At 37.9% G+C, this 25,827-nt stretch overlaps 1 protein-coding gene across 2 annotated transcripts in view; it reads right to left on the reverse strand.

Annotated features, from left to right (window-relative positions):
- Positions 1-25,827, reverse strand: part of LOC124161924 (polycystic kidney disease and receptor for egg jelly-related protein-like) — a 241,807-nt gene that overhangs the window by 89,862 nt on the left and 126,118 nt on the right. For both annotated transcript variants that reach the window (XM_046538185.1, XM_046538186.1), the window contains exons 16-23: positions 25,195-25,378; positions 24,962-25,087; positions 15,036-15,161; positions 10,388-10,720; positions 5,670-5,954; positions 4,820-5,053; positions 2,074-2,214; positions 423-562 (exon numbers count right to left, since the gene is read on the reverse strand). In XM_046538185.1, the coding sequence (XP_046394141.1) occupies positions 423-562; positions 2,074-2,214; positions 4,820-5,053; positions 5,670-5,954; positions 10,388-10,720; positions 15,036-15,161; positions 24,962-25,087; positions 25,195-25,378 (1,569 nt within the window). The remainder of the gene's footprint in view (positions 1-422; positions 563-2,073; positions 2,215-4,819; positions 5,054-5,669; positions 5,955-10,387; positions 10,721-15,035; positions 15,162-24,961; positions 25,088-25,194; positions 25,379-25,827) is intronic.

Consider the following 25,827-nt stretch of genomic DNA (forward strand, 5'->3'; position numbering starts at 1 on the left):
ACTTTCTTCATGCTCAGAAAAACACATGGAATTCATTCTATATTGTAAACAATTGAAGGGAACAACAAATATTTTTTTATATAAAACAAGGCTGTTTTAGTCAGTTGACAATGGTTCTGTGCTGTGAAGGAGTCTTTTAATCCTCCTATGGTCTCTGACAGTGGCCGAGAAAAGGTATCGGCATCCCGCTGTGTAGGGTCCTTGCCTTTGGATGGGTGCCAACTTCTGCCTTCCATCAGCTTTAAACAGAGGAGAGCAAAAAATTTTCACGAGACTCGTAACGTGGAATAATTTCCCTCCACGAGGCTCCAGAGCGAAAGGGTTAACTAAACTGGTTGAAAATTGCATACTGTTAATTCACTGGGAAAGCACAAGATTAGCAGAGCATATTATTTACAGCAAAGACTCAATTAACCCATTACCATGATGGATTATCTCCATAGTTATCATGCCAAATCCTGATATTAAGCAACTCTCCAAGTGACCAAGGGCACAGTATTAAGAACCAATCCTCAGAACCGGACTGCAAAATTTCACTTCCATCAGTAGCCAGAGAGTGAATCTACAAGAAAATCATATGCAAGATTATCCTCCAGGGCCAATTTTATGCGTACAGTACAGCTTGGATTATTCATCCTACTAGAGAAGATAAACCAAAGGGATAATCAGAAGAGAAGTAAGAAGCACTCATAATTATTTTGTTAGAAATGAATACTATGTGCAAAAAACTTTCTCTGCAATTACTGTGCCCTTTCCGCACATAAAATAGTTTTTCTAAAGCAGAGTGTGGCAGCAAAAGGAGAATGGAGGAGAGAAGGCAAGGGAGTGTTTGGCGGAATCTGGCCACAGAAGAGAGAAATCGTCCAGTGATTGGCCAATAGCCAAGGTGCTACTGCATGCATTACCACAGATTAGCAAGATACATAAATAACACCATGAGGAGAGAATTACATTACTATATCATTATATATCACCAGCCCTGAAGGTCATTCAGATTTTTATTTCAGAATGATTCAGCAGAAGTAAAATATTATTGCCAAATTACAGCAAGCACACATCAACATAACACAGCTGAGAAAAATGATCTACCTACCATAGCGTAGTTTCAAAATCTACCCTACCAACACAATTCTATGTGGCTCGCTCACACCATTTACATTTAGGTATGTACTTCCATGGCGAATCTTAGGATGCATTTGCCAAATATGTACTTCATGCTGCCAAATGGAGAGTGATTGATCCATTGGAACATGAACGCTCAAAATATTAATACATGGGTCAGGTATAATAATGAGGCATAACTGGAATAAAGGACATTCTCACTGCTGGTGACTCTGAGAGAGGTGCTCTGGCAGCAGTATCTAAAAGCCTTGTGCCACCACCAACACTTCCACGAGTGAATTACATTGTTTTTTTTTTTTCAGGGGATTCAATACATTAACAAATGCAACACCTTGAAATACCATGGTGGTATGCAATGCCTCTAACAGTGGGTTCGGGGGTCCCAGGGCGGGCCCCGCGAGGGTACAACTCGAGGACCGGGAACCAAGTCTGAGACTTATTCGCCCATGCCTCTCGAGAGGGGGAGGACAGAGGAAGGAAAAAAAAAGGAATGGAGGCATCGCCGCGATGAGAGCCCGACGACACCTCCAGGGGAAGGAAAGGAAAGGAAGGGAGGGGACGAGGAATCCCGCACCGTCACAGAGGCGGGCGGGCCCTACTATAAGCGAAACCAAGCTTACGCTATTAATGTTCTAACGACCTTGGAGGATTATTCTATGAGGAAGAATGATCCAACGATCAAATCGTTAGATGCAATGCCTCTAACAATAATGCATCTGATTTGACAAGATATTCTTTATTCGTCTTTAAACATGATTTGTCAAAATAGTGAAATAAAACTTGCATTTGAGAGCCACTTAAATAATTTCCATCATTCCCATTTTCCCAGGAATACCCCTTTGAATTTGACAATGGCTACTTCACCACTGTCATGCGCAGTAATGCTGGTGTAAACTTATTTCCCTCCCCCGCAACGTCTTGGTGTCACTTGGCAAATCCATTCTCACATACCCTGCTCATTCCCTCAGTTCCTTGTAAACGCAGGCTCACATTTGCACTCGTTCCACACTCTCTACCCCATCCTGTGGACACAGTAATCAAGTACATGAAAGGGTCACCTGGGTTGTTATCTTCCAGATATATAACCATAGCCTGAAATGTCAAATAAAACTCATTAAAAAAGCCGAAAGCAATGAGAAGGAAGGTATGATGGCAAAACATTTCTAAGGATACAACCATAATGGGTTTGCAAAAAGTAATGAGCATTTCTTAAAAGCATCTGATGCTTTTCAAAACGTCCCACCCATTGTGAACTATCTTGCAAACATAATTTTCATGATTCATTTTCTCACCAAATGGAACAAAACTGGGGGGTGTCCCAAAAGAAATTCGAAAACTAAAAATAAGGACCACCCTACTGTACCATAACGATTTCCCTCTCTCATATCATTAAAATATATTTAAGGGGTGGACTAAAATGAATTAATAACATACGAGCATTAACCCTCATATGGATTGAGTTGAGTAGCAAACATATGGTGTGTGTTTTCGACTACTGCATCTCAAAAAAATTTGAGTTTTGGTTTTCGGGCCCTCCTCCGTGTTGAGTTGTCCATAGGTGACAACAGTTTCTCCAGCCATCCTGCTGGCATCTTCAGGTCAGTAGAGTTGGTGCACAAAATTTGGCCATCTTATATAGGTACTTTGGGGATCGGAGGTCAGTTCTGATCGGTTGGATCTCAGGTGGACTCTTGATTGGTCATTGATTTTAGAAGACCCTTTCCCATGTGTTGGCTAATGCGTAGCCGTCTTCTCTGTTGCTGTTCTCAGGATACTTAGCAGATGGAGGGATCAGCAATGGGCTCCCCTCTCTCACTGGTCGTAGCGAAAATCTTCATGGCGGAGTTTGAAGAAAAACCCTCAGCAGGGCTGTCAGGAAACCCTCCCTTTGGCTGAGGTTCCCTATGTAGTGGTAGCCGTGGAGAGAATAGTCGGAATTATGGCCAAACATAATGTGAAGACCTGGTTCACTTACTGCAAGACAACAGGCGACCTTCTACCTCAGCCAAAGGACAAGCGCTTACTAAACAAGGGAGTGTGTCAACTCCAATTCTCCTGTGGTAAATGTTACACAGGACAGACCGGCCAATCTATTAAAACCAGGATAAGGGAACATGAACATGCCACGGAAAAGAAGCAGTTCCGCCATCTCGGAGCTAGTGTGGTCGGAACCTGGCCACACTGTGGATTTCGATCTGCCTAAAGTCCTGTGTAATGAAAGCCGTTAATATCCTAGGCTAATCCGAAAAGCTATAGAAAAAACTAAGCATCCTGAGAACTGCAACAGAGAAGACGGCTACACACTAGCCAACACATGGAAGAGGGTCTTCAAAATCAATGACCACTCAGAGCCCACCTGAGAAGCAACCAATCAGAAGCGACCTCTGATCCCCAAAGTACCAATATAAGACGGCCAAATTTTATGCATCGCTCCTTCTGACCTGAAGACCTATAACCCCTTACCTCTATGAGTAATTGTTTTGGATTTCCCACCAACACAGGAGTAATACCTCATCTGCCACACTCCCCCACATCACCTTTACCCGTCCATCTCAAAGGAAACGTCCTCGGTCAGGGAATGGGGCTGTGCAGGAGGAAAAAATACAGGCTCTTCTAGCTCTACCTCCAAAGCCGCATTGGCTTCTTTGACACTTCACTTATTATCCCATATTAATTATATTTCAAAATCCATCAGACTTTATTTTTGGAAATTGCAGCATAAAAGCTCCCAGAATATTCATAAGATTTGTCTTGATCGTCAGAATCCTGTAAAAATCACGAAAGTAACACTCGTCTCTTCTCACTTCACCTACACCTGTTCGATTATTAACGTTTAATAACTTAGCCTTCTACGTACACTGCAAAGATATAACATATGAGCGGACGCAGTGAAGCAAAATTATATCACCTGGGCATATACATATGACTTTTATTTGGTCCTCATTTTCAGTATTTAGATACATAAAAAATAAGACAATGCAAACATTAAAAAACAGAGTTTGTCCAGCACTGCATATCAGAAAAAATATTCAAAACAACCATTACACAAGAAAATAAAACTTTCATTTGAAAATAACACACAAAGGGAACAGAAATATAGAGAATTACGACAACAAATGGAAAAATGCAGCGTTCAAGATTTATCACTTCCTCAATAATGGGTTAAATCTAGCAAAACAAGGTGAGCAATGAAGATGAAAGATGTCACTAACATTGTCAATCAGGAAACATACCAATTAAGGCTAACTTTGAAAGATAATAATAAAAAAATAACGTAGCCCTACTGCGGCAATGTAAATCCAACGACGTATGTATCTAAATTCGTAAATGTTGGTGGTGGTTCTCGGGTATTGCTGTGTAGGTAACATTTTCACTAAACGTTTCACCCCTCCTGCTGGGAGCGTTATCATGAGAATTCGTTAATCCATACGAGGGCTAATAAATATAAAACTAAGATAAGAGTGACCAAATATTTTCAACCATTTGCCACATGAATTTTAATAATCGTTGATATTTTAGCTTTTGTTGATTATGGGAAGCATTAAGCATACACTCAGAAATTGATAAAAACCTTTGTAGAAAATTCTGACTCAAAACCCACCTGAAAACTCCAAGAGAATTATCTAGTGAAATGGACATCAAGAGATACAAAGTAGTGAAAGTCATCAGATAAATTATGAAGCCAGTTATTATTTACCTTCCTTTTATCCTTGAGATCCTTACGGCGAGCGAATATCAATAGAAAAATGTACAGTGTGAGAACTGTACAGACTAGAGCCACTGACACTGGATTTTCCACCACTTCCAAGAACAACTTCACATCTGAGAACGGATCGATTTTATTTGGTGCAGCTGAGAGTGCTGCTCCGTATAATGATGACATACGAGTGCAAATGCAGTGGATCCCACCACTTGAGGACTCTTTGCCAACCTGTAAAAATGCAAACAATTGCCTTAGTTTTGCATTGCGTTGCATTAGTTTGTGAAGTCTTATCCTTATTAATTCCGAGTTAACTCTCACTTTCACAGTTGCAACACTGGATCAAAAAGTGACATTCACAGTTATCTGTATTCATTTAGCCAATGTCAGAAGGGATCATATCACTATTGCTGCAATCTACAATAGGCTACCCTCTGATTTGAAATCCCTTACCTCATCAAAGGTTTTTAAGAATAGATTGAGAAGCTTGCTATATAGCCAAGGTTATTATAGTGTTCAAGAATTTTTTTAAATGATATTTTGTAATCTGTGTTTTGTGATTCTTGTATGTCTCTCTGTATCTTACGAAACCCATGGATAATTGTATCCCTAAGGCGTCAATAAAATATTATTATTTTATTATTATTATTAGTTCTAATGACGGGTGGCTTCAGAAAACGCACACTGGTAGTTCCACCCCCCCTCCCCAAGAGCTTACATCATCAAATGAGCAGAAAAGAGGGGGAAGGACTATGTACTGGCTTTTGGAAAGTTGACTCTTCAACTCTGAAAATTACTTGCCATACTGTGAGCTTTAGCTAAAATTGCTACACACTGTATTACTCACCTCACATCCATCAGACAGCCATTTTCCAAGTTTGGCAGAATAATAACTGCACAATATGTTGTTTACACTGAACTTGTAGGAAAATTTCGTCTCTGGAACTCTGTTGCTGGGATGGGGCAAAACTGCAAGATAAAAAAACTGGGGAAAGCCTGGATCTTCTTCATTGAAAGATCCTCTTACAAATATTGAATATGAGTCGTTCTTCGCCAGGTTGCTTGGCAATTCTGTAATCAAATCTTCAGTGAAATCCTCTCTGGTTGGCCTGTGATTTTTCAGTACCACCACCTGAAAAATATTTAAATACAGCAGCATTAATGCACAGAACTAGAGCCAGTCACGAGGAACCTAAAAAGACCATTGTCCTGACATTTTGATGGAACTGCATGGTCCGTCAATTTTTGCTCACAGCCAATGATAAAATCTAATATTATTATTGTACTCTATTCTATTTATCTGCATAATGTTGATTACACAACTACGTGAACTCGAGTTAAACTTTGATTGGCCATAAAATCCCAAATGGAACATCGTTACTGCGAATAGTGCTCAGAATATTGTTGACCGGACTAACCTCACAATCATGGAAATGCATCAATGGTGTAAAAGGAACAATCTGATAGTTAACAACCAGAAAACTGTCTTACCCCAATTCCTACATAAAAACTTCAAAAAGGATCTCATCCCTCACATAGACAAAATCACTCACTCCTCTGATGTGTATACTACAAACTTCCTTGGACTTCAAATCTCAACCAACCTTGATTGGGCACCTCAGGTCGTACAGGTCGTACTCAAAAAAATCTCCGTGGGTATATTCATGATCAGAAGGTTGTATACGATTGTATCAGTGGATGCTTTAAAAATGGTATACTACGCTAAAATCCATTCCCATATTTCTTATGGCATTCTGTTTTGGGGAAACTCACCTGCAGCAAAAAGAGCCTTTTCAGCCCAAAAACAAGCAAGCTATTAAAGCTATGTACCATGTCCCTATTCGCACTCCTGGTAAAATCTTCTTTGCTAAATCTAAAATCCTCACCCTCCCTTCTTTGTATATCCTTACATGTGCCTGTTTTGTCAAAGCAAACCCTTCCCATTTTCTTCAAAACTCTACCTACCATGATCACCTCACCCGTTCTAGAAATAACATCCATTCAAACCAATATTCCAGCTCTCTCTGCATAAAAGGTCCCTACCACTCCGCCTCGATCCTATACAATAAAGTTCCCGATGAAATAAAAAATAGCAAATCACCTTCCGAATTTAAAAAGAGACTAAAAATCCTCCTAGCTGAAAAATGCTACTACAGTATTAATGAATATCTGGAGGATGCATTATAAGGAAATTTTCTAGATGGCAACTTGAATTCCTATATTTTTCCATACTTTCTGTTAGTATTTTATAACCCTCTCACTCTGTTTCTAATGTTTGTACATATCATAGTGAAATGATTATATTGGGAATTCCCAAGAACCTGGCAATTTTCAATCATGTATTCATGTATGTATGTTTGTATGTAATTATTTGTAAATTTCATATTGACTTTAGCCTTGCAGATGTATAATTTGCCAATGGTGAAATAAATTTATTATCACTAAAAACTACAGTTCCTTAAAAACATTTCCTATAAACTCCAGAATGTCTTCCCTAAAAATAATTGCAATGTTTCATTTTATAACCCTATGACACTTGACAAGATTTTATTTAATTCTAAGGACAAATACGATCGTATGGACAAAAGTGGAGAGTGTAAATTAAAATGTGACGATTGTGGAATTTGTTATGTTGGTCAGACTGGAAGAAAATTCAAAGACAGAGTGAAGGAACATAGAAGAAGTTTTATATACAATGACGGGAAATCTCGTTTCGCTAATCATTTATGCCTCTGTAACCATTTTAGCAATTTTGACATACATATTTTACATTGTATTGACAAAGGTCTTAAACTAGATTTTATGGAAATTTTCGAAATTGCCAATAGCCCGGATGGACTTTGTAATGATGTTTTATTTTGTAAGGACTCACCTTTGTTAAGCATTCCCATGACGTCAAAACCCTGACCTTCACTCCGATCCACTCGATGTATGTTTTCGTCCTTCACTCACTTGTTCACCAAAAACCGTTTCCCCTCCCACTCCCCCACACCTAATTCCATATGCCCCCACCTCCTACCTTGGCCTGGGTATATATACAGAGAGAGTACTGAATTTTTCACCTTGATAATGACACTTATGTGTTGAAACCATGGTCGGTGCTGAGTTGTAATATTAAAAGTGTGGAAATTACCATTGTGTTCTTCTTTTTATCATGGTTATTATTATTATTATTATTATTATCGTACATTGGTGGTTTGGACACCCTCCAATGGCTTCAGCATGGCACATAGTAGACATTTCAAAGGGGGCTTGAGACCTCAAGGGGATTGAAACTGCCACTCATTCTTGCCGTGAGATATGCTAATCTGCTAATGCCTTTAAAAAAAGGCTCTTGTTTTCCTGAATCTCTCTGTTAGGAACGTCAAATGTAAGCAGTATTGCTGCCCTCTTCTGCATACAATTGAATGGGAAAATGAAGTTGGAGAGGATGATATTGGAGCTTGAAACTTAAGACCCAAATTTGACACTTTAATAAAAGACACGTGGATGAAAAATCATCTGGAATTAAAAATATTTCAGCAGAGTTTATACAAAATGTAGGGGAAAAGACAATTACTCATTTCACTCAGCACCACAATACCATCTTTGATATGAATTCAGTAGGAAACATACCATGAGACTTTGAGAGGAACACCATTCCTAATCTCTAAAAGGACGCAGTAGAAAGATGTGAAAGTTTTAGGACCATTGGCCTGATGACTTCAGCATCAAAGATATTAAAAATGTCAGGAAAAATTCAAACAATTTAGAAGATAAGACTCTCCCCCTCTGAAGAGGGTCTTATTCTTCAATTAACAGGGGTCAGCTTTCAGTGTAGACCCCACTTTGTCTTTGTTGCCTTGGTGCCAAGACTCCCTCACAAGTTTTTTTTTTGCCTGTACCTTTAGGCTCTCTCCAGCCCCTCTGACGTACATAATGGCTAGCCACAACTGCCATTGATACGTCCAATGAATTTTTCTGATGACACCCTTAGTTCTTTAATGCAGAATGAGATCTTGTGGAATATGTACAATCCTACTTCTTATATGAGGAAGTCATGCATCTAGATTTTAGCCCAGTCTTAAACATAAAAGCAATGCACAAATTTTTACAATCAAAGTAATATTAGAGTTGTTATAGGTTACTAAATCAGTATTATTGTCAAGCGTACCTAGTCATTTTTAAAACACAACCTGCTTGCATGAAAAGTCACCAAACCATCACAGGCAGTTTTTATGTTTCAGAGGGGCAACCACTTACACCCATGTAAAAGAAGATGAGGGACGTGATTAGTCCAAGACATTTGGTGAAAGCACCCTTTGGTTCCTGAATTTTATATGGCGAGCAGGTATTTTCAGTGCAACAATATCAGCAGTAGCGGATACAGAAAAAACTCGAGGGGTGGATACAAAAGATATCTTGAGTTACCTTTACTTTTATCCTAATAAAAAATAATCAAGTCACGTTATAATTGTGGTTCTGGAATGTTTGGCAAAATGGGTGAGCCCACAAGGGGGGGGGGGGGCATGCACCCTCTGCACCCCCCATCTGTATCCCCCACTGGATATCAGGTGAATTTGCAGGTGCTGATAGTGCAGTCGCCACAACATTTTCTGATGAACTCCAATCTGTGATTGAAAGTGTATCCTTTCCCCCTCAACTATAGTTTTTAATGTTGACGAGATGAATTGTTTTGGAAAAGAATGCAATCTCGTTCATTCATTTTCAGAGAAGAAAAGAGATAGGTTTCAAGGCATATAAAGACTGTTTCACGTTGCTGCTTATGATACTATGCCCTGAGGGACTTCAAATTAGAGCCAGTTATGATTTATCATTCACAAACTACTTGAGCAATCAATTGGTATTCAAAGTAGCATTTGCCTATCATTTGGATGAGCAACAAAAGGGCCAGGGTGACAAAAGAATTGTTTTTAGAATGGTTTTAAAATTTGTCAACTGCCGGCAATGGATCACAAACCCCTGAGATGGCATACATTTTATCCAGAATGTTAGTCAACCCACTCGAAAGGTGGGAATTCGAAAAGCATGTACAAATTTATTTTAACGAGAAAAAACATCTTTTAATGCATGCCAACTATCTTTAAAGATGTAGGTTCGAAGATTTTCGCGGCGTTGGTTAGATGATCTTTCCATTCTATTCGGGTTTCTTCACCGCGTTTGTTGTAAATGCGGTGAAGAAACCCGAATAGAATGGAAAGATTATCTTTAAAGATATTTAAAACTATAGAAATTTATACAAATAAGGTTTTCTAAGGCTATTTATGGGAATATATATGGTTTGGAGGAAATTCGATACCTAACACTTATGCTACCGGGAATGCATCCTTATCTCCTCAATGTGAAAACACTCTCATATTACTAGCCCAAATTCAATTAGCACAAATACCCCAAGGAATGCATCCCTTGCCCAAAGGGAGGCATGGGTGTATTATTATAATTATTATTATTTACACTCTTACTTACAGGAATTTAGCTGAGAACTAACTTTCACACAAATGATAGATGACATTGAATGAGGACACATTTCAAGAGGAAATATTGCATTAAATTATGACTACCCACCAGAAGTTTATCCTCTGGTGCGCTGGGGGGGTCGAAACTTAGGATGAAGGATGCTCCATCAGGGATCTGGATTTGGTGTACGGTGAGGTCACTCTCATCTGCACCATCACCTTCGGGGATTTCAGAATCATTCCTTCCAGCTACTTCTTCCTTTTCAAACGACTTCAAACCTAGAAACACTTCAACACCTCCCAAAACTTCAGATGATACCAATTCTGTGCCATCTTCAGCATTCAAATTCTTGAAGTTCACAAAAACAACCTCAGAGTTGACAACAGGCTCAGAGGGGCTGGCAGTGGTCCACCATGCTGGGTTTGAATCCATAACAGTCACCTAAATAAAATAAAAGAATCATAATTCAAGGAAATAACTTTGCTGGAGACACTTGCAAGGACACATTACGACCCCACACGAAAAATAGATATCTATATATTGCCTATTTTCATCTATGAATAGATATACATATATCTATTAGATATCTAATAGGCTAGAATAATAGAACTATAATAGATGTCTAATAGGCATCTCTAATAGATGCCTATTAGATGACTAATAGGCATCTATTAGAATGCCGAATGCAAAGAAAAACTTCAGGTACTCATCAGAACTGCGAAAACGTTTAGTGAGGATATATGTATGGAATTTGGACTGGATAAATGTGCCAGTGTTCACTTAAATAAGGGAAAACCTCAGACACCACTGGAATGTATAGACGATATAGAGATACTTCCTGTAGATGGGTCATATAAATACCTAGGCTTTTATCAAAATCATCGGATAGACCATACTGAATTAAAGAAAGCCCGAGCAAATTCATATAAATGTCGGGTGACGAAGATCCTGAATACAAAGCTATCTGAAAGGAACATGATAACGGCTATAAATACCTGGGCAGTGCCTGTGCTGGCTTACTCCTTCGGAATTTTAAAATGGTCTGACACGGATCTAAATGAGCTGGACTGTCTGCCTAGGCGACTTTTGAATAAATTCCGATGTTTACATGATAAGGCTTCAGTAATCAGGTTATATATCCCAAGAAAGGAAGGAGGTAGAGGCCTAATAAATATTCTCCGACAATGCCGATCTCAGGAACAGTCAATGAAATCCTCCTTAAAATCGTCAAAAGATGCATTAATGAAAGAGGTAGTAAAGGCTGACGTGGGATACACACCATTGAATTTTGGAGAGAATCATGATCGGATTCAAATACCAGACCTAAACCAACAAGAGCAGGAATGGAAGTCTAAAATCTTGCATGGAAAGTTCCCAATAGTCATACAGGTGGATTGGGTTGACAGAAACGCCTCCCTGAAATGGCTCCAAGATGGCTATTTATACCCGGAGACTGAAGGGTTTGTGATGGCAATCCAAGACAGAGTTATACGAATTCACTACTATGAAAAAAATACATTAAAACTTGAAATTGCAGATAAATGTAGAAAATGTGGGAAAACGGGTGAATCCATTGAACCCACAACTTCGGGGTGCTCAGCTCTTGCTGGTAATGACTATCTCAATAGGCACAACCAGTTGGCCAAAATTATCCACCAAAACCTAGCAACTACCTATGGACTTTTAAAAAATACTCCACCATATTACAAATACCATCCACCCGCCGTACTAGAGACAGATACACACATTTTATACTGGGATAGACCGATACTTACAGATAAAACCATAGATTACAATAGGCCTGATATTTAATTGATCCACAAATTACAGCAAAGAGCAAACATAGTCGATGTAGCAGTGCCACTAACTCACAATGTTGAGTCTACAGAAAGAGAGAAAACACAAAAATATCAGAATTTGGCCGGTGAAATAAAAAATATTTGGAAGTTGAAAGACGTCAGCATACACCCACTGATAATCTCGGCGGAGGGAGTCTTGTCTAAAAGATTCAAAAAAGAAGTCGAAGACCTGGGAATTAAAAAACAACTGATTAACCTCGGGCAAAAAGCTGTTTTACTACAGACCTGCCAGATCGTGAGAAGATTCCTGGGTCGGGTATGATCGGACAGTGCAGGATAGGGTGAATTCTCTTCCTTAGCATCCGAGCCTAATCCTAAATTGACCTTGGGATAGGTGAATATTTCCAGCTGGTTTTAATCAGCTGAGAAAGTGCATAAACTCAATTGATAATAATAATAATAATGATTTATTCGACATTAAACACAATACAATGCAATAGTCTTCATCAAAGTCAATGAAATACTAGAGCTAAATAACACAATTCTGAGTATTGCATTCAAGAAATTCATTCATAGAGTAGAAAGCTTGGCTACATATCCATAGGTGGATACAATGCTTAAACCTAGGTAATGAACAGTCTCTGGCCGCTCGGGGTAGGTGGTTGAAAAGGCACAGCTTTACATGGTCAAAAGACTTGCTTGTTGTTGACAGCCTACATTGAGGCTGAATGAGATTATTTTTTAGCCTAGTGTTATGATGGTGAACGTCACTACCAGTTTTATGGCTGTCCAAGTTCATTTTTACATTTATAAGACATTTAAATATATATTGACCATACAATGTCATTATGCCTAGCTCCTTGAATAGAGGTTTACAATATATCTCTGTTAGACATCTATTAGATGCGGTTTTGGATGCATCTCCGAAAGAGTCTTTAAAAATGCGAATCATGAGCTATGGAAGTGATTTAACATTTGATTAAGGGACAACTTTTTGGTTTTTTTACTCGAGTGATGGCGGACTTATAAAATTATGTCATGCGTTGATCGATGCCAACTGCATGACGTCAGCAATCATCTGTTCCCCCTAGCTGCCATTTCCTTTGCTGCTGTTCCTCCTATTAGAATTAAGGTGATTAGTACTAACAACCATAATCATTATAATTACATAAGATTGTTCCTCCCCTAACTGACAAGGGGAGACCACGTTCCTTGCTTTGCCTTTTTCAATCCCGTATTTTTTATGGCATTCTGAATGGCCAACACATCTCTGAACTGATGGTGGTTCCATTGAATGGGCCTTAGTTTGGCTGCAATTAATTAATTTCAGAGTGGCATTTTCAACAATTGTTACATAATTCCAAAATAGCACATTTACAACAGTATCAGTTGGTGTATCAGTGTGCGCGTGCGGCTGTGGATAGGGGATCACAGGCTCAATGCTGTATCTTGGCATTTTTTTTTTTAGTTTTCATTTTGATCATACGGCGACAAGCTTTTCACTAATGTTAATTGCATCAAGCATAGGCATTAGAAAATTTTTTTATAGATATAGATAAGTATAAAACAGATTAGTAGATATCTAATAAAAATCTACAGTAGATATCTGATAGACATCTACAGTAGATATCTGATAGACATCTACAGTAGATATCTAATAGACATCTACAGTAGATATCTATTAGACAGGCTGCTATTTTGACAATAATATATCTAATAGATATCTACGATAGATGTCTATTAGATAACTATTTATCTATCTGTAGATATCTATTGGATATCTAATACATGTTTATTTTCTGTGTGGGACCAAATATTCCAGAAAGGCAAAATCATTTGCCTCAACTGAGACATGAAACTGGAACACCTGGATTCTTACACGTGCTCCACCCAAACCTCTGCAGAGGACTCTAATAAGCTATGTATGAACATGCTATAACTGAAAATCAATGCTAAAAAGAACAAAGGTAATGGGATGCAAAAGAAGAGGCCAAGACCAACATGAAATAAGAAAAGAATAAACTAGATGAGGTTGAGGGCATCTGCCACCTGGGTTGTGACGTGACTGGCAATGGACGAAGCAAGAGGAGGAGACAGTGAGTGGAGTAATAATCCAAGCAAAGAGGGCATTCCTCAAAAAGAGGAATCTCCAAATAGCTGTGAATACAAGCATTAAAGCAAGGGCGCAATTCATTTGGAATTATATTTAGAGCACGCTTCTAAATGGCAGTGACAAATGGAAAGCTATGGCAGTGGAGAAATTAAGGTTGAAAACTTTCAAAATTTGGTGTTAAAGATGAATAATAAGGATCGAATGGATCCATTGTGTGAGTAATGAGGAAGTTCTGCAAAGAGTAGAAGAGTGTTTGAAAACCTTGGGTAGATGTTACGACAAATATTAAATTGGCCACATCATGAGACAGGATGTAATAATGAAAATTATTAAAGGACAGTTTGGTTCTTGGTTCTGCTCCTTAATTTACCACTCAATAGCTCAACTTTCAATGTCAAAAGAGTTTTTTTGTCCAATTAGCACGCTCATCTTTCTATTGCTTAAAACTCTGTTAGTCAATCAGAGCCATTGTGAAGAACAAAAATAATGCCGCTCCTGAAATCATAGCTATCACAAAAAGAGCCCTCATAAGGACAAAAAAACAATGCACATCTTATAAGGATGATATATATTAGGAGATGACAGGCAGAAAGCACAAAGGGCATGGGGATTCAGAACAAAAATATTACTATCAATGAGTGAGCAGAGTTCAATAGGGTCTTTCCACTATTTTTCTTATACTAGTGCTTTTTAGCATTGGTTCCTGGACCTGGTTCGAACCCCAAAAACAAAGAACCAAACTCCTCCTAGATCTTTTCAAAGTCAAAATTATTTTAACAAAAAAATTGCAGCTCTCTATAACATCATATAAAACACTGAACACAGAAAAAGTCAAGGTTCTTACTTCCAAAGCAAAGACATCTTCAGATCCATACTGGAAACCTTCTGCAAAATCCTTTGAAATTTTAATCCCTGAAAAGCCATCAGCAGACCCGAATTTCTGCCCATTAAGATCAGCAGCCCTAAATTTCTGAATGAAAATCAAAGCCATATTTCCAGGAAGAAAAAAATGTGTACAAATTAGATAAACCAATTATTTATTAAATATGCTAGCTCAAAATTTATAAAAAAGTATTATACATGCATATTTCACGGACTGGGAGTGTGAAACTCTAACATGCAATGGTAAATTAGCAAAAACTGTAATTCAAAAATGATTTTTAATTTCAATACTACATCTCACAGCCAACACAAATACACATTTCACCCTTTGAACTAGAAATTTTGAACATTCATTTAACTGTTAAAATTAATGCATAGTGCCCGAGGAAGTAACTCAAGGGAGCTAATAAAAAAAATAACCTGAATGAACCCTTGGCTCAAAAATTATTAGCCATCAAGAAAAGCACAAGAATAGACACATTGCCACACCTTAAGCCATTTCGGTTGGTCTCACAAAAATATATTAAAAAAAGAGATGTAGACACTGATTTGACAATCCCTTGTTACTTTGAACACGGTTTTGGCTCTAAGTGCAAGCAAGGATATTCTTGCAATTGCAATGGGCAAACAGGAAGAAGCTTTGAAGTCATGAAGAAAGAACATACAAGTGCTTACAAAAATAACAAAGATGATAAAAGTAATTTTGATTAACACAATATGCAACTACCATAGGAGCGATTTTAAAATGAATATTTTAAAATTATGCAATGACCGCCGTGAATTGGACTCAAGGGAGCAGTTGGAAATAAAAAAAAAACGGGGCAGTCCTGGAACTGGCCGACAGAAGTGAAAACTGATGTAATTATTATCCATTTATTTCTTATATAGATTTAATATTATTACAGAACTAATTTTTCCAGTAATACTCATATTTTAACAAAAATTGAAATTATTTTTTTCAGCAAATTGTTTATTATTAAATATATATTAAAAATACGATGTGTATGAAAAGAACGGAACATCATTTATATATTAAAATATTATATGATTTTATTTCTTTTATTTAATATGCTTTTACCTATAATTGTTCACTATGCACATAGAAACTGCCTTAAATTGTACTGACCTGTATTTTTATAGCGTGTGCCCTAGGGTGTTGCTTATTTTTTATTTTTTCTCGGATTTTTGATTTCTACCCCTTAAAATATGCTATGGGGTGCAGAATGGATATCCTAAAAATTTCAGCTAAATTGTTTAACATTTAGAGGTCGCTCAAAGAGCATAAATACAATAACATTAAATTTTCCCAATTTTTTTAAAGTAACATCAGTTTCAGGGGTAACGCACGATTTTATGGCCCTTTAGGGCCTAAATTTGCTCCATTTTTACGTCCGCTCAACAGTTTTCCAGGAATACAATACTTTACCGCGAGCTACAGCCGCGCGTCACACCCCTGACGGCGAGCTGCTCGCTCGCGGGCCGCATTCACCGTCAACTGATCACGGCATTACGCCCCCCTCGCGCCTTCCCTAGCGAAAGTCGGCGGAAGAAAGGAGGAGTCGTATTTATACTATGCTGGCGTTTTTCATACCGAGTGTTTGCTGTAGTTTATCCTTTAAATGAACTACATCACTGGTCTTCGAACCTAACATATGAAAAAAGGAAATTCTCAGGTCTATAATCCCCAAAAAATGATAGACTGAAAACCTTAGATATGAAAACAGTTAGTTACCTCTATTTACGCTTGTTGAATCAATTGAAAATGCTTATTATGTTCGCTAATCTCCATTATTAAACGCAGTCGTGAACAATCTCAGCAGTCGCCCGGCCCGGCCACTAGCAATTCCGGTGAGTTATTGAATCTTTAATGTTGTTTTTATTTCTTCAATCAGCCATCAGATTTATAGAACCACTAATGACGTAATATGCAAAATAATATTTAATTACTTGATTCAACGAATAAGTAAATATTTCCTTTAGTAGACAGTAACCCCTGTTACTACAACATAGTAGCAGCAAGAACCATTGCTGCTCATATCTCGCGCTAATGCCCAAGGCATCAAAGATCATTGCAATTTGGGGTGTAATGAGGATTTTACTACCAATCTATCTTTTACTTGACAACTCCATTGGCGTATCATCAATAGAATTCGTTTCAGAAACATCCTCACTACTTAAGATTAAAATATCATTATTTCTTAAAAGAATGACGTATCATTAACAGCAATTTAATAACATGAAAAGGGAATCGATAGCGATTTAGTTTTACAAGGCCTACTTGGTTTTCTGTGTACTCTTTAATTCAGACTTCCTGCTATACTCGTCATATCTTCTCTTCCTCTCTACTCGTCGCGCCGACTTCTCTGCCGCCTCTCTCTCTATAAAGTGCCTCATTAAGGATCTCATTATTTGGCCAAAGGTTTTATAGTTGTCCCGGTAAACCAAGTTCACCCCAACCAGCAAGTTTACAATGCATTTCATATTATGCGCATAATATATATGTCTATGAATTGGGTGATTAGTTTTGTTGGTGTAAGCAGAAACTCAAAACTAATAAATGTATGGAAGTTTTTCAGAAAGAAAAATATTTTGAAAACTCTTTCTCTATAAGCTTAGGATCTTTTGAAGTAGGTGTCCCGGTCGCCTCTGTATTTTCAAGAGCACTTTATCCATATCGTTTTGAATAACTTCTAGAGCATTTACCGCGGCAATATCAAAGAACTGATCCAATTTTTCATTCAATTCCATGTCATTCTTTAGCTGTTTCGTAGATGGCCGTCAAAAATAAATCTTGAATTTTAACAGCTCACTGCACACTGTGCCTCTATTTAATATATTTCCCGTATTTCTTGAATTATTTGAATTCTCGACATAATACTCCGCAACGGGACCACGGACATCATCGTTAGTCTCGTATTTGCATACACTTCTTGTTTCAGGGTTAAGTGGTGGTGATGGAACAACTACAGCACTTCGCGAATCAAAGTCAGCTTATTTTTCACGAAACAAGCAGCGATAGCTGTTATAGGGACGCCGATGAGGAATACTATCACTAAACCTGCGCGCGATAAACAACATTGTATTTATCAATAGCGTTTCGACTTCGAAAATTTACTCTACGCCATTCAGTGCAGTAGCGACTGCGATGAGATTAAAGAAAATTTGAAACACGCAAACTTGGGTAAGAAAACATACACAGTTGTCTCTAAACATCATTCTTAATGGTTCCATCTATTCTGCGAATTTATCTCAACGAAAAAGTCTCCAGAATTTATAACAATGTAAAACCATACAGGTTTTTAGGTAACACCTCCTTCCTTCCGCCGACTTTCGCTAGGGAAGGCGCGAGGGGGGCGTAATGCCGTGATCAGTTGACGGTGAATGCGGCCCGCGAGCGAGCAGCTCGCCGTCAGGGGTGTGACGCGCGGCTGTAGCTCGCGGTAAAGTATTGTATTCCTGGAAAACTGTTGAGCGGACGTAAAAATGGAGCAAATTTAGGCCCTAAAGGGCCATAAAATCGTGCGTTACCCCTGAAACTGATGTTACTTTAAAAAAATTGGGAAAATTTAATGTTATTGTATTTATGCTCTTTGAGCGACCTCTAAATGTTAAACAATTTAGCTGAAATTTTTAGGATATCCATTCTGCACCCCATAGCATATTTTAAGGGGTAGAAATCAAAAATCCGAGAAAAAATAAAAAATAAGCAACACCCTAGTGTGCCCTCTTCTGCACGTTCATGCACGAGCTCTTTATATTTAATGAACTTATACAATATACTTTATAGATTTTTATTTTCAATTTTAATATTTTTAAAACAAAAAGCCTATAACAGTCTATATATTAACAAAGTTTATTTACTATACCTAGTCAGCCTGCGTAGTTGAAATGTCCATTGTAAAATTTTTAAATTGTATGAGATTGAGAAAAAAATCCTCCCCGGCTGGGAATCGAACCCCGGTCTCCCGCGCGACAGGTGGGGATACTGACCACTATACTACCGAGGATGTGATACTAAGGGACGAATTTTAAGAGCTAAATGTATATCATGCTGTAGCGATCGCGGTGTCGGGTCTGTGATGCTCATGCGAATTCTATGCTTTTTCCCATCCCGCGAAAGTGCTTGACGCCGCTAAAGAAGTTTTCACTTAAAAAATTATAGAAAGTCAGGACAGTACTCTGATAAATGAATATGTTTACCCATTCTTTTCTCCTATTCTGGCATCCGCTTTAAAATTCATTTGGTAACTAGGTAATATAATAATATAAATATGTACATAGATCGTAATTTACGCCTGAAGATGAGGTTATTTTATCACAACCCGGGTCGCATTATGTAAAAAAGCAGTGGTGTAAGTAATAGCGTAATATCCAAGAAAACTTTAAGGATAATTACTCTTTATCCTTCAATCACTTTTTTCCATCAGCTTTAGATAATGATTGGTGAAGCATTGTTTTGAATAAGGTTGTAAAGAATAAAATTTGACATTTTACTATCCCTAATACAGTAAGCTCTCCATTATACGAAGCAGGATATAATGAAATTTTCGATAATACATGGTGAAATTACGGTTCTCGTGAAAAGCCTTTAGTGAATACATGACACTATTTGAAAATACAGAGTTTTGAAAAGACGAAATGCTTGAAATTAGGAAAATCAGACTCAGTCCCAAAGAGCAAATGGAATTGGAATTTGTTGATACGAACAACGGCGAAGCATTGTCAACAAAACTAGTTAAGCCAGCGTAAATATCTAAACAATCAGCACTTCCGACTGTGATCCATTAAAAGTGTGAAATCGTATAAGACAGTGCAACTTTGGAAGAAAAGGGTTCGCCTAAAAACTTACGGTGAGAATCGAGGGGAAATAGGATTTCAGTAGAAATATCGTGGCTCACACAATTCCCCTATTTACGTACCTATTTGTAAACATTGCGTAGACAATACTTCGTAATTTAACATGCGAGGAAGGTCATGCAGGGTATTTCTTACACTCCTACTTAAACCCTAAGTAATTGAATCATACCAAGAAAATGTTGAAAGTCCAAAATTGCTCAAATTTCAACGTTCTTGCGGGTTTATAAGCGACCTCATGACAAGACACTTTAAATCAACAGTTGTAAATATGAGGAGAGAATTAAGTTACTCAATATTTTAATTTATTTTTCATTTAAAGTTTAAGTTAAAGAGGAATTATTTTCCATTTAAAGTTTCATTTTATACATGAGGATATGAGGAGGATATCACCGATAATATTATAGTTTATACATGAGCCCAAATGGAGGGGACAATGGCTCCTAAAATGCCAATTTGAACGGTAATATGATGGTCACGAATCGCGTATTGAGGGAAAATAAACGAAACACCAACTTTTTAAAATCCATTATTTTATGTTCATGGGATTGAAAAAAAATAGCTACCTGCTTAATATTTGAAAAGATTGAGCCAAACCCTGACATCAATCAGAAATTATGAGCTAATTTTTTTGTTTTGTTAAATTACTATAAACATGATGAATAAACTAAATTGATGTCAGAAATACGTCGTGTTTGGGCTTATTATTTTCTAACTAACGTGTAGATTTGAAATTTTGCAATGTTGGTTTACTTCCGTGAACTCTTGAAAATTATACCTTAATACCTTGGCCTTTTTTAGTTTTAGGGGGGCCTTTTTCACAGTATTTAACATAATGCTATATAAGATTGTGATATAGAAAAATTATTTGTTAGTTTCAGCATTAGAGATAGGTGTGCTATAAACGAAAATAAATATTAGCGCGGAAGGGAAAAAGAAAAAACTAAAGAATGATCGAATTAAATGCTTCTCGGATGTCTGCCTGGGCAAGGCGCTCCATCTACCTCTAAGCCGACGATTCAATCGAAGATCCTTCATCATCAATGCCGTTGATACCCATCGGGTATGAGGTGCTGCGATTATAAAATTGTCTCTATTATCCGCTGACTTTCAATAAAAATTAGCTATTTGCTTTGTCCTTTCCACACTGCTATTTATTTTACGATAATGGTGCGACTAATTTTTAGTTGTAACATAAAAATACTCTTTTCTCTGTATTATTGATGCTTTGCATAATTTTCAATAACATGGAAAAAAATTCAAAAACTGAATGAGGTTAAGGTACACATTTTTGGGGTATCATTTTTGGGAATACACGCAAGTGAACCAATACTTCACCAAAAAATATGTTGAGAAATGATAAAAAGTGTGAAGTAGGAAAAAAAAGTGAATGTGGAGAATAATGTTCTCTCTATATTTCCCCGATAACGGAAGATGCTTCTCCAGCCTTGCTCTGGTAGGAACCTTCCTCCTGTCAGCATAAAAGAAGAGAGACTAACATAAACATGGCACCTCAGTCTGCTTCTTACCTACAAGAGACGATTTCTTGCTACAATTAAATGTTTATATACTTTATTATTACAGGAGCAGTGCAGGAGAGCATGACCGCTGAAAAAGATGTGGAGGTTGCCATCCAAAGCTGGCTAAGGCACACCAAGGAGCGGTTGCAGGGGAAGAAGAAAGTTAAATAATTCATATGTAGTTTCTGGCATTGTATTATTTTAAGAAGCCAAATAAATATTGTGCATGAAATTGATGCCTTATTTATTTAAATTCTTGTCTGGACCTATTATTTATTAGTATCGAACAAAATGCAGTCCTAACCTAAATGTGACCTGAAGGTGTCAGGAGCGGACACTTTCAGGACGTCCATAGGCAACCTTTTTTACTGACATGCGGACTTGCAGTGGACATCCTTTGGCATGAATTCGGGCGGCCTACGGATGTCCGTAGGCAACTTGGCGGACAATCACCGGATGTCCTAAAGGTGTCCGTGTGCTGTGTGGGTAAGACCCACGTTTTTCTTGTCATTGAGAGATAGAGGGTGACATCAATGGCGGTTAAGCCAGCTGCTGTTAAAATTCCGTACACATTGGAAACAAATATCTATCTTATGTGTACATAATAGTTGCTATTTCTTACTAGCCACAAATTTTTAACATTAGATTCTTATACAAAAATTTTCTATTTGTTATTTAATTAGGTTTTCTGAATGGATGAGGATTTCTTTAGTGCTAAGATAGTTGATTTTAACTACAAAGAATGGGAAGTTTAGGGTCATATTATTATTCAACAATCTTACACAGCATAAAACCAATTGCAACAAGCGTTTTATAAGAATTATATCATTAATAACAACTGAAAACATTAATAAAGGTCACTAAAGATAAAAAAGGGTGGTGGGAACAAAAGCAACCATTTATTAAAAAGGTTTGAAATTACAAAATTTGATACTACAAAGTGCCAATTTTTCGGTCCTGCTGGCTTCGTATAATCGCGAGTCTACTGTTAAAATTTTCATTAAAATTCACAAAGAAGGATATACATGTAAGGAATAAAGAGGATTTTTCCTGATAGCAGAAAAATAAACTTTCCCAATTCCACCACTCTGGTCCAAAAACTATCTTGTGGAAAATTCAAGAAAAGTCAAGCTTAATGCAAACCCATAAAATGGCTGAAACACATGTTGCGTGAAAATATTAAGCGAGAATGGAGTATAATTAAAAAAATCTACAGAAGGAAAATGATTTGCCATGGCTGGGATTCAAAACTGAATCCCTTGAACAGAAATGGGTGGAAATGCTAATTGCCTGAAATGAACTTGAGAGGTATAGCCAATTAACTCCAAAGGCCAATTAACACAATCAGTGCAGAGCACATCAATTGACGTCCCAGCTGAGATACAGAGCAAGTCAATAGGGTGGTTTCCTATTATCTTTTTATTGCCTAAATCGAATGATTATTACTCCAGGAGTAAAAATTTCACGCTTTTAGATTTTTAAATGACGATATATATTTTTTGCAATTAAATGAAAAGTGAAAATTTTCAAGCACAGGAAAACCTGACGCTAAGTATGAATGCTGGGAAAAGCCCGTGAGACGTCATTCTGGTTCCCGCTGCCGCCGTGTGAGGTGACCTTGGGGCGAGGATATGAGTGCCGCTGCGATGCAGGCTGCTAGCAGAGTACCCTGCTTCCAAGTAGCTCTTGGATTAAATAAGGATTATTAATACCCTACCAACAGAAGGTAACTTTCCAACCATGGGAATTTTAATTGGTGATTATTAAGAAATGTTACCCTGAGCTCTGTACCTCATGCATGCATTGGTAATCACAGACGATGTAAAACTCCTATCTACTCGTATAGAATCTAGGTCCCTGTGACGTCACGTGAAGTGGCATCGCATGGGCGCCAATCTGGCCGTTTTCAAATGAGGATAAAAATGGACCATTGCCATTCGTCAAAACCGGTATTTCTAAAACGAAATAATTTGTATATTATGAATACACTGATGGTGGGTAACGAATCGCAATCAATGCCTTTCGATTTCTTTGTCGAAGGAAACTATCCTTTTGACGTGCTCTGCCGATCGGGCCTGGAGCCCTTTCTCCGCCTCCATACGAGACCTATATCAACTTTCGAGTCTTCCATTTGTGTGTATGGCCTTCAGAAAGCTTCCCTCTTTTGAACCGTGTATGCTGTTTGTAAAAAAGAGTATTTGAACAGAAGTTATGGCTCGGAAACCTCCCTCTACTTTTCTTTCTCATTTTAAAGGCCGTATTTGACGACTTACATGAAAATTGGGCCCGCACTGAATGCGTTAAATCAGGAAATAAAGTCTCAGGAACCATTTTTTCAGTTGGCTAGTCATCCATTATTAGCGAGAAGAGTGTGTCTTAACTTGTCTGTGGACATGGTAAGAGTGAGGAGCATTTGATGTTCTGATGACGACACGATTCACAGAGGTGGAAAAAATTGCTTACTGTGGGGATTGGAGGGGGGAGGGATTCTGTTCATCGATTAGAGCACTGAAAAATTAATCGAAACACATATCAGCTGGTTAAAATCACCATAGCAGCGGAATTTGCCTCTTGTGGTCAGCTCCCACCAAAACTGTCACTTCAGCAACCACAGGGTTATTTATTGATTGCACCCCCCTGGGCCATGAAATCACATCAACTCCACAACCACAGAAACACCTCTTACCACATCCTCAGAGGGGCTAACACACTTTATCCTCCCTGATTATGGTTCCGAAGCCAACCGAAAAACCATTTTTGGAGACTTTATTTTCTACCTACATATTTTAATAGGTTTCACGAGATAAATTTCTGATTCCCTTGAACTTGTGCCAGGGCATGCATTTCAGTTCTTTCATCACTAAGGGTTACCTACAGTTAACACTATGCATCCATTAGATGATATTATATCAATCGCAGTCAGAGTCACAAATTTCTTCGCTTGAGTTGGCAACCACAAATAATATGTAATCAGAATAAAACCAAGCTCAGATTAAAGCCAAGGGTACTTCAAGCTACCAGGGCCTCCTCTTCCTCCTTCACAAATTTTGCTGGCTTTATGTTTCAAGGTGGACTATGCTGCAAGACATAAAATGCCGCAAGGCAGCATGTCCGTGTAAATTACTCCAGGGTCCAGAGGCTAAAGCCATACCTTTGATTGCTAGGATGCTCACCATAGAAATAATTCCAAAAAGTAACTTAGGATGAGGTTGAGAGTGAGGTTGAGACATTTGCAGAGCACCACCACCATTAATCACCCACCTAGTCCTCAAAAACCAACGCAATTTCATCAAGGAAGAAGAGACCTATGCAAATTTCGTGACAGAGCACCTGGTGTAAATTCAGGAATTCCAGCCAAAGCAACTGCTTTTTATCTGTGGAACTTTTTCGCTTTTTGAATGTGCACTTTCATGTGACTCAGTTACTATGGTAGGCCATTGGGCTGTCCGTGCTTATTTCCTTGAACATTTGTAAATATTTGTAGCAAAGATACATCAAAATATGATTTAGTTACCTTTGAACACAAGAAACTGTTCCTATTCTGCACCTCAACAGGTTTTTCCTCCAAGTATGAATAATAGGCAACAGACCGACCAATACTTTTAAGTGCTTCCAAATACCAAAATGAAGCCATCTTATACTGCAATTAAGATTGAAAACATCACTCTACACCTCATACCAATGACATGATGAAGAGCCAAAAAATGAGGGGAATATGGAACATTAAAATAGGCAAGAGGAACTTACATTCAATAAATTATCTTGATATGTTGCATCAAATTCCATATAATCGGGATAGTCTTCATTTTTTTCTTTTCCGAACCTATTAGGTGTTTGCTCAGGAATGTCTTCATTCCAGTCATCATCTTTTGGGTACAGATTTTCAGAATGATTTTGAATAATGTATCTATCTCCAACATACATGAGTTGTCTGAAACATAGCATTACAAGATTCAGAATAACAAAATTGTACATAATAATACCGTAAAAGCATGTGTAAGAGGCGCACCTTTTTTCCCAGAAATTGCAGCAGGAAATGGAGGTGCACCTCTCATACAAACTTCTATTCTTCCCCTCCATCCTTTTCCCAGTCGCGAACCCAAGAGTAATTAAGTGGCCTTGGTTTTCAGCATGAGTCAGTCATCTGAAAACTTTGGTCAAAAACAAGTGGCAGGCAGGGGAGTTTCTCCCTTAGACATATTTTTAAAATGCTCCAGTATGCTTTTTATGCGGATGATACATCCACACTGAACATAGGTGACAATTTTCTAGATGCTAGCAGTGCAGCCCGTCAAACCTCAATAACTATGTCCAAATGGTGCCGGTCAAACAACCTGCTTCTTAATGAAAACAAAACATGCTTCATTCATTTTCATAATA

The sequence above is a fragment of the Ischnura elegans genome, chromosome 7 (genome assembly GCF_921293095.1).
Source record: "Ischnura elegans chromosome 7, ioIscEleg1.1, whole genome shotgun sequence".
Classification (NCBI taxonomy): domain Eukaryota; kingdom Metazoa; phylum Arthropoda; class Insecta; order Odonata; family Coenagrionidae; genus Ischnura; species Ischnura elegans.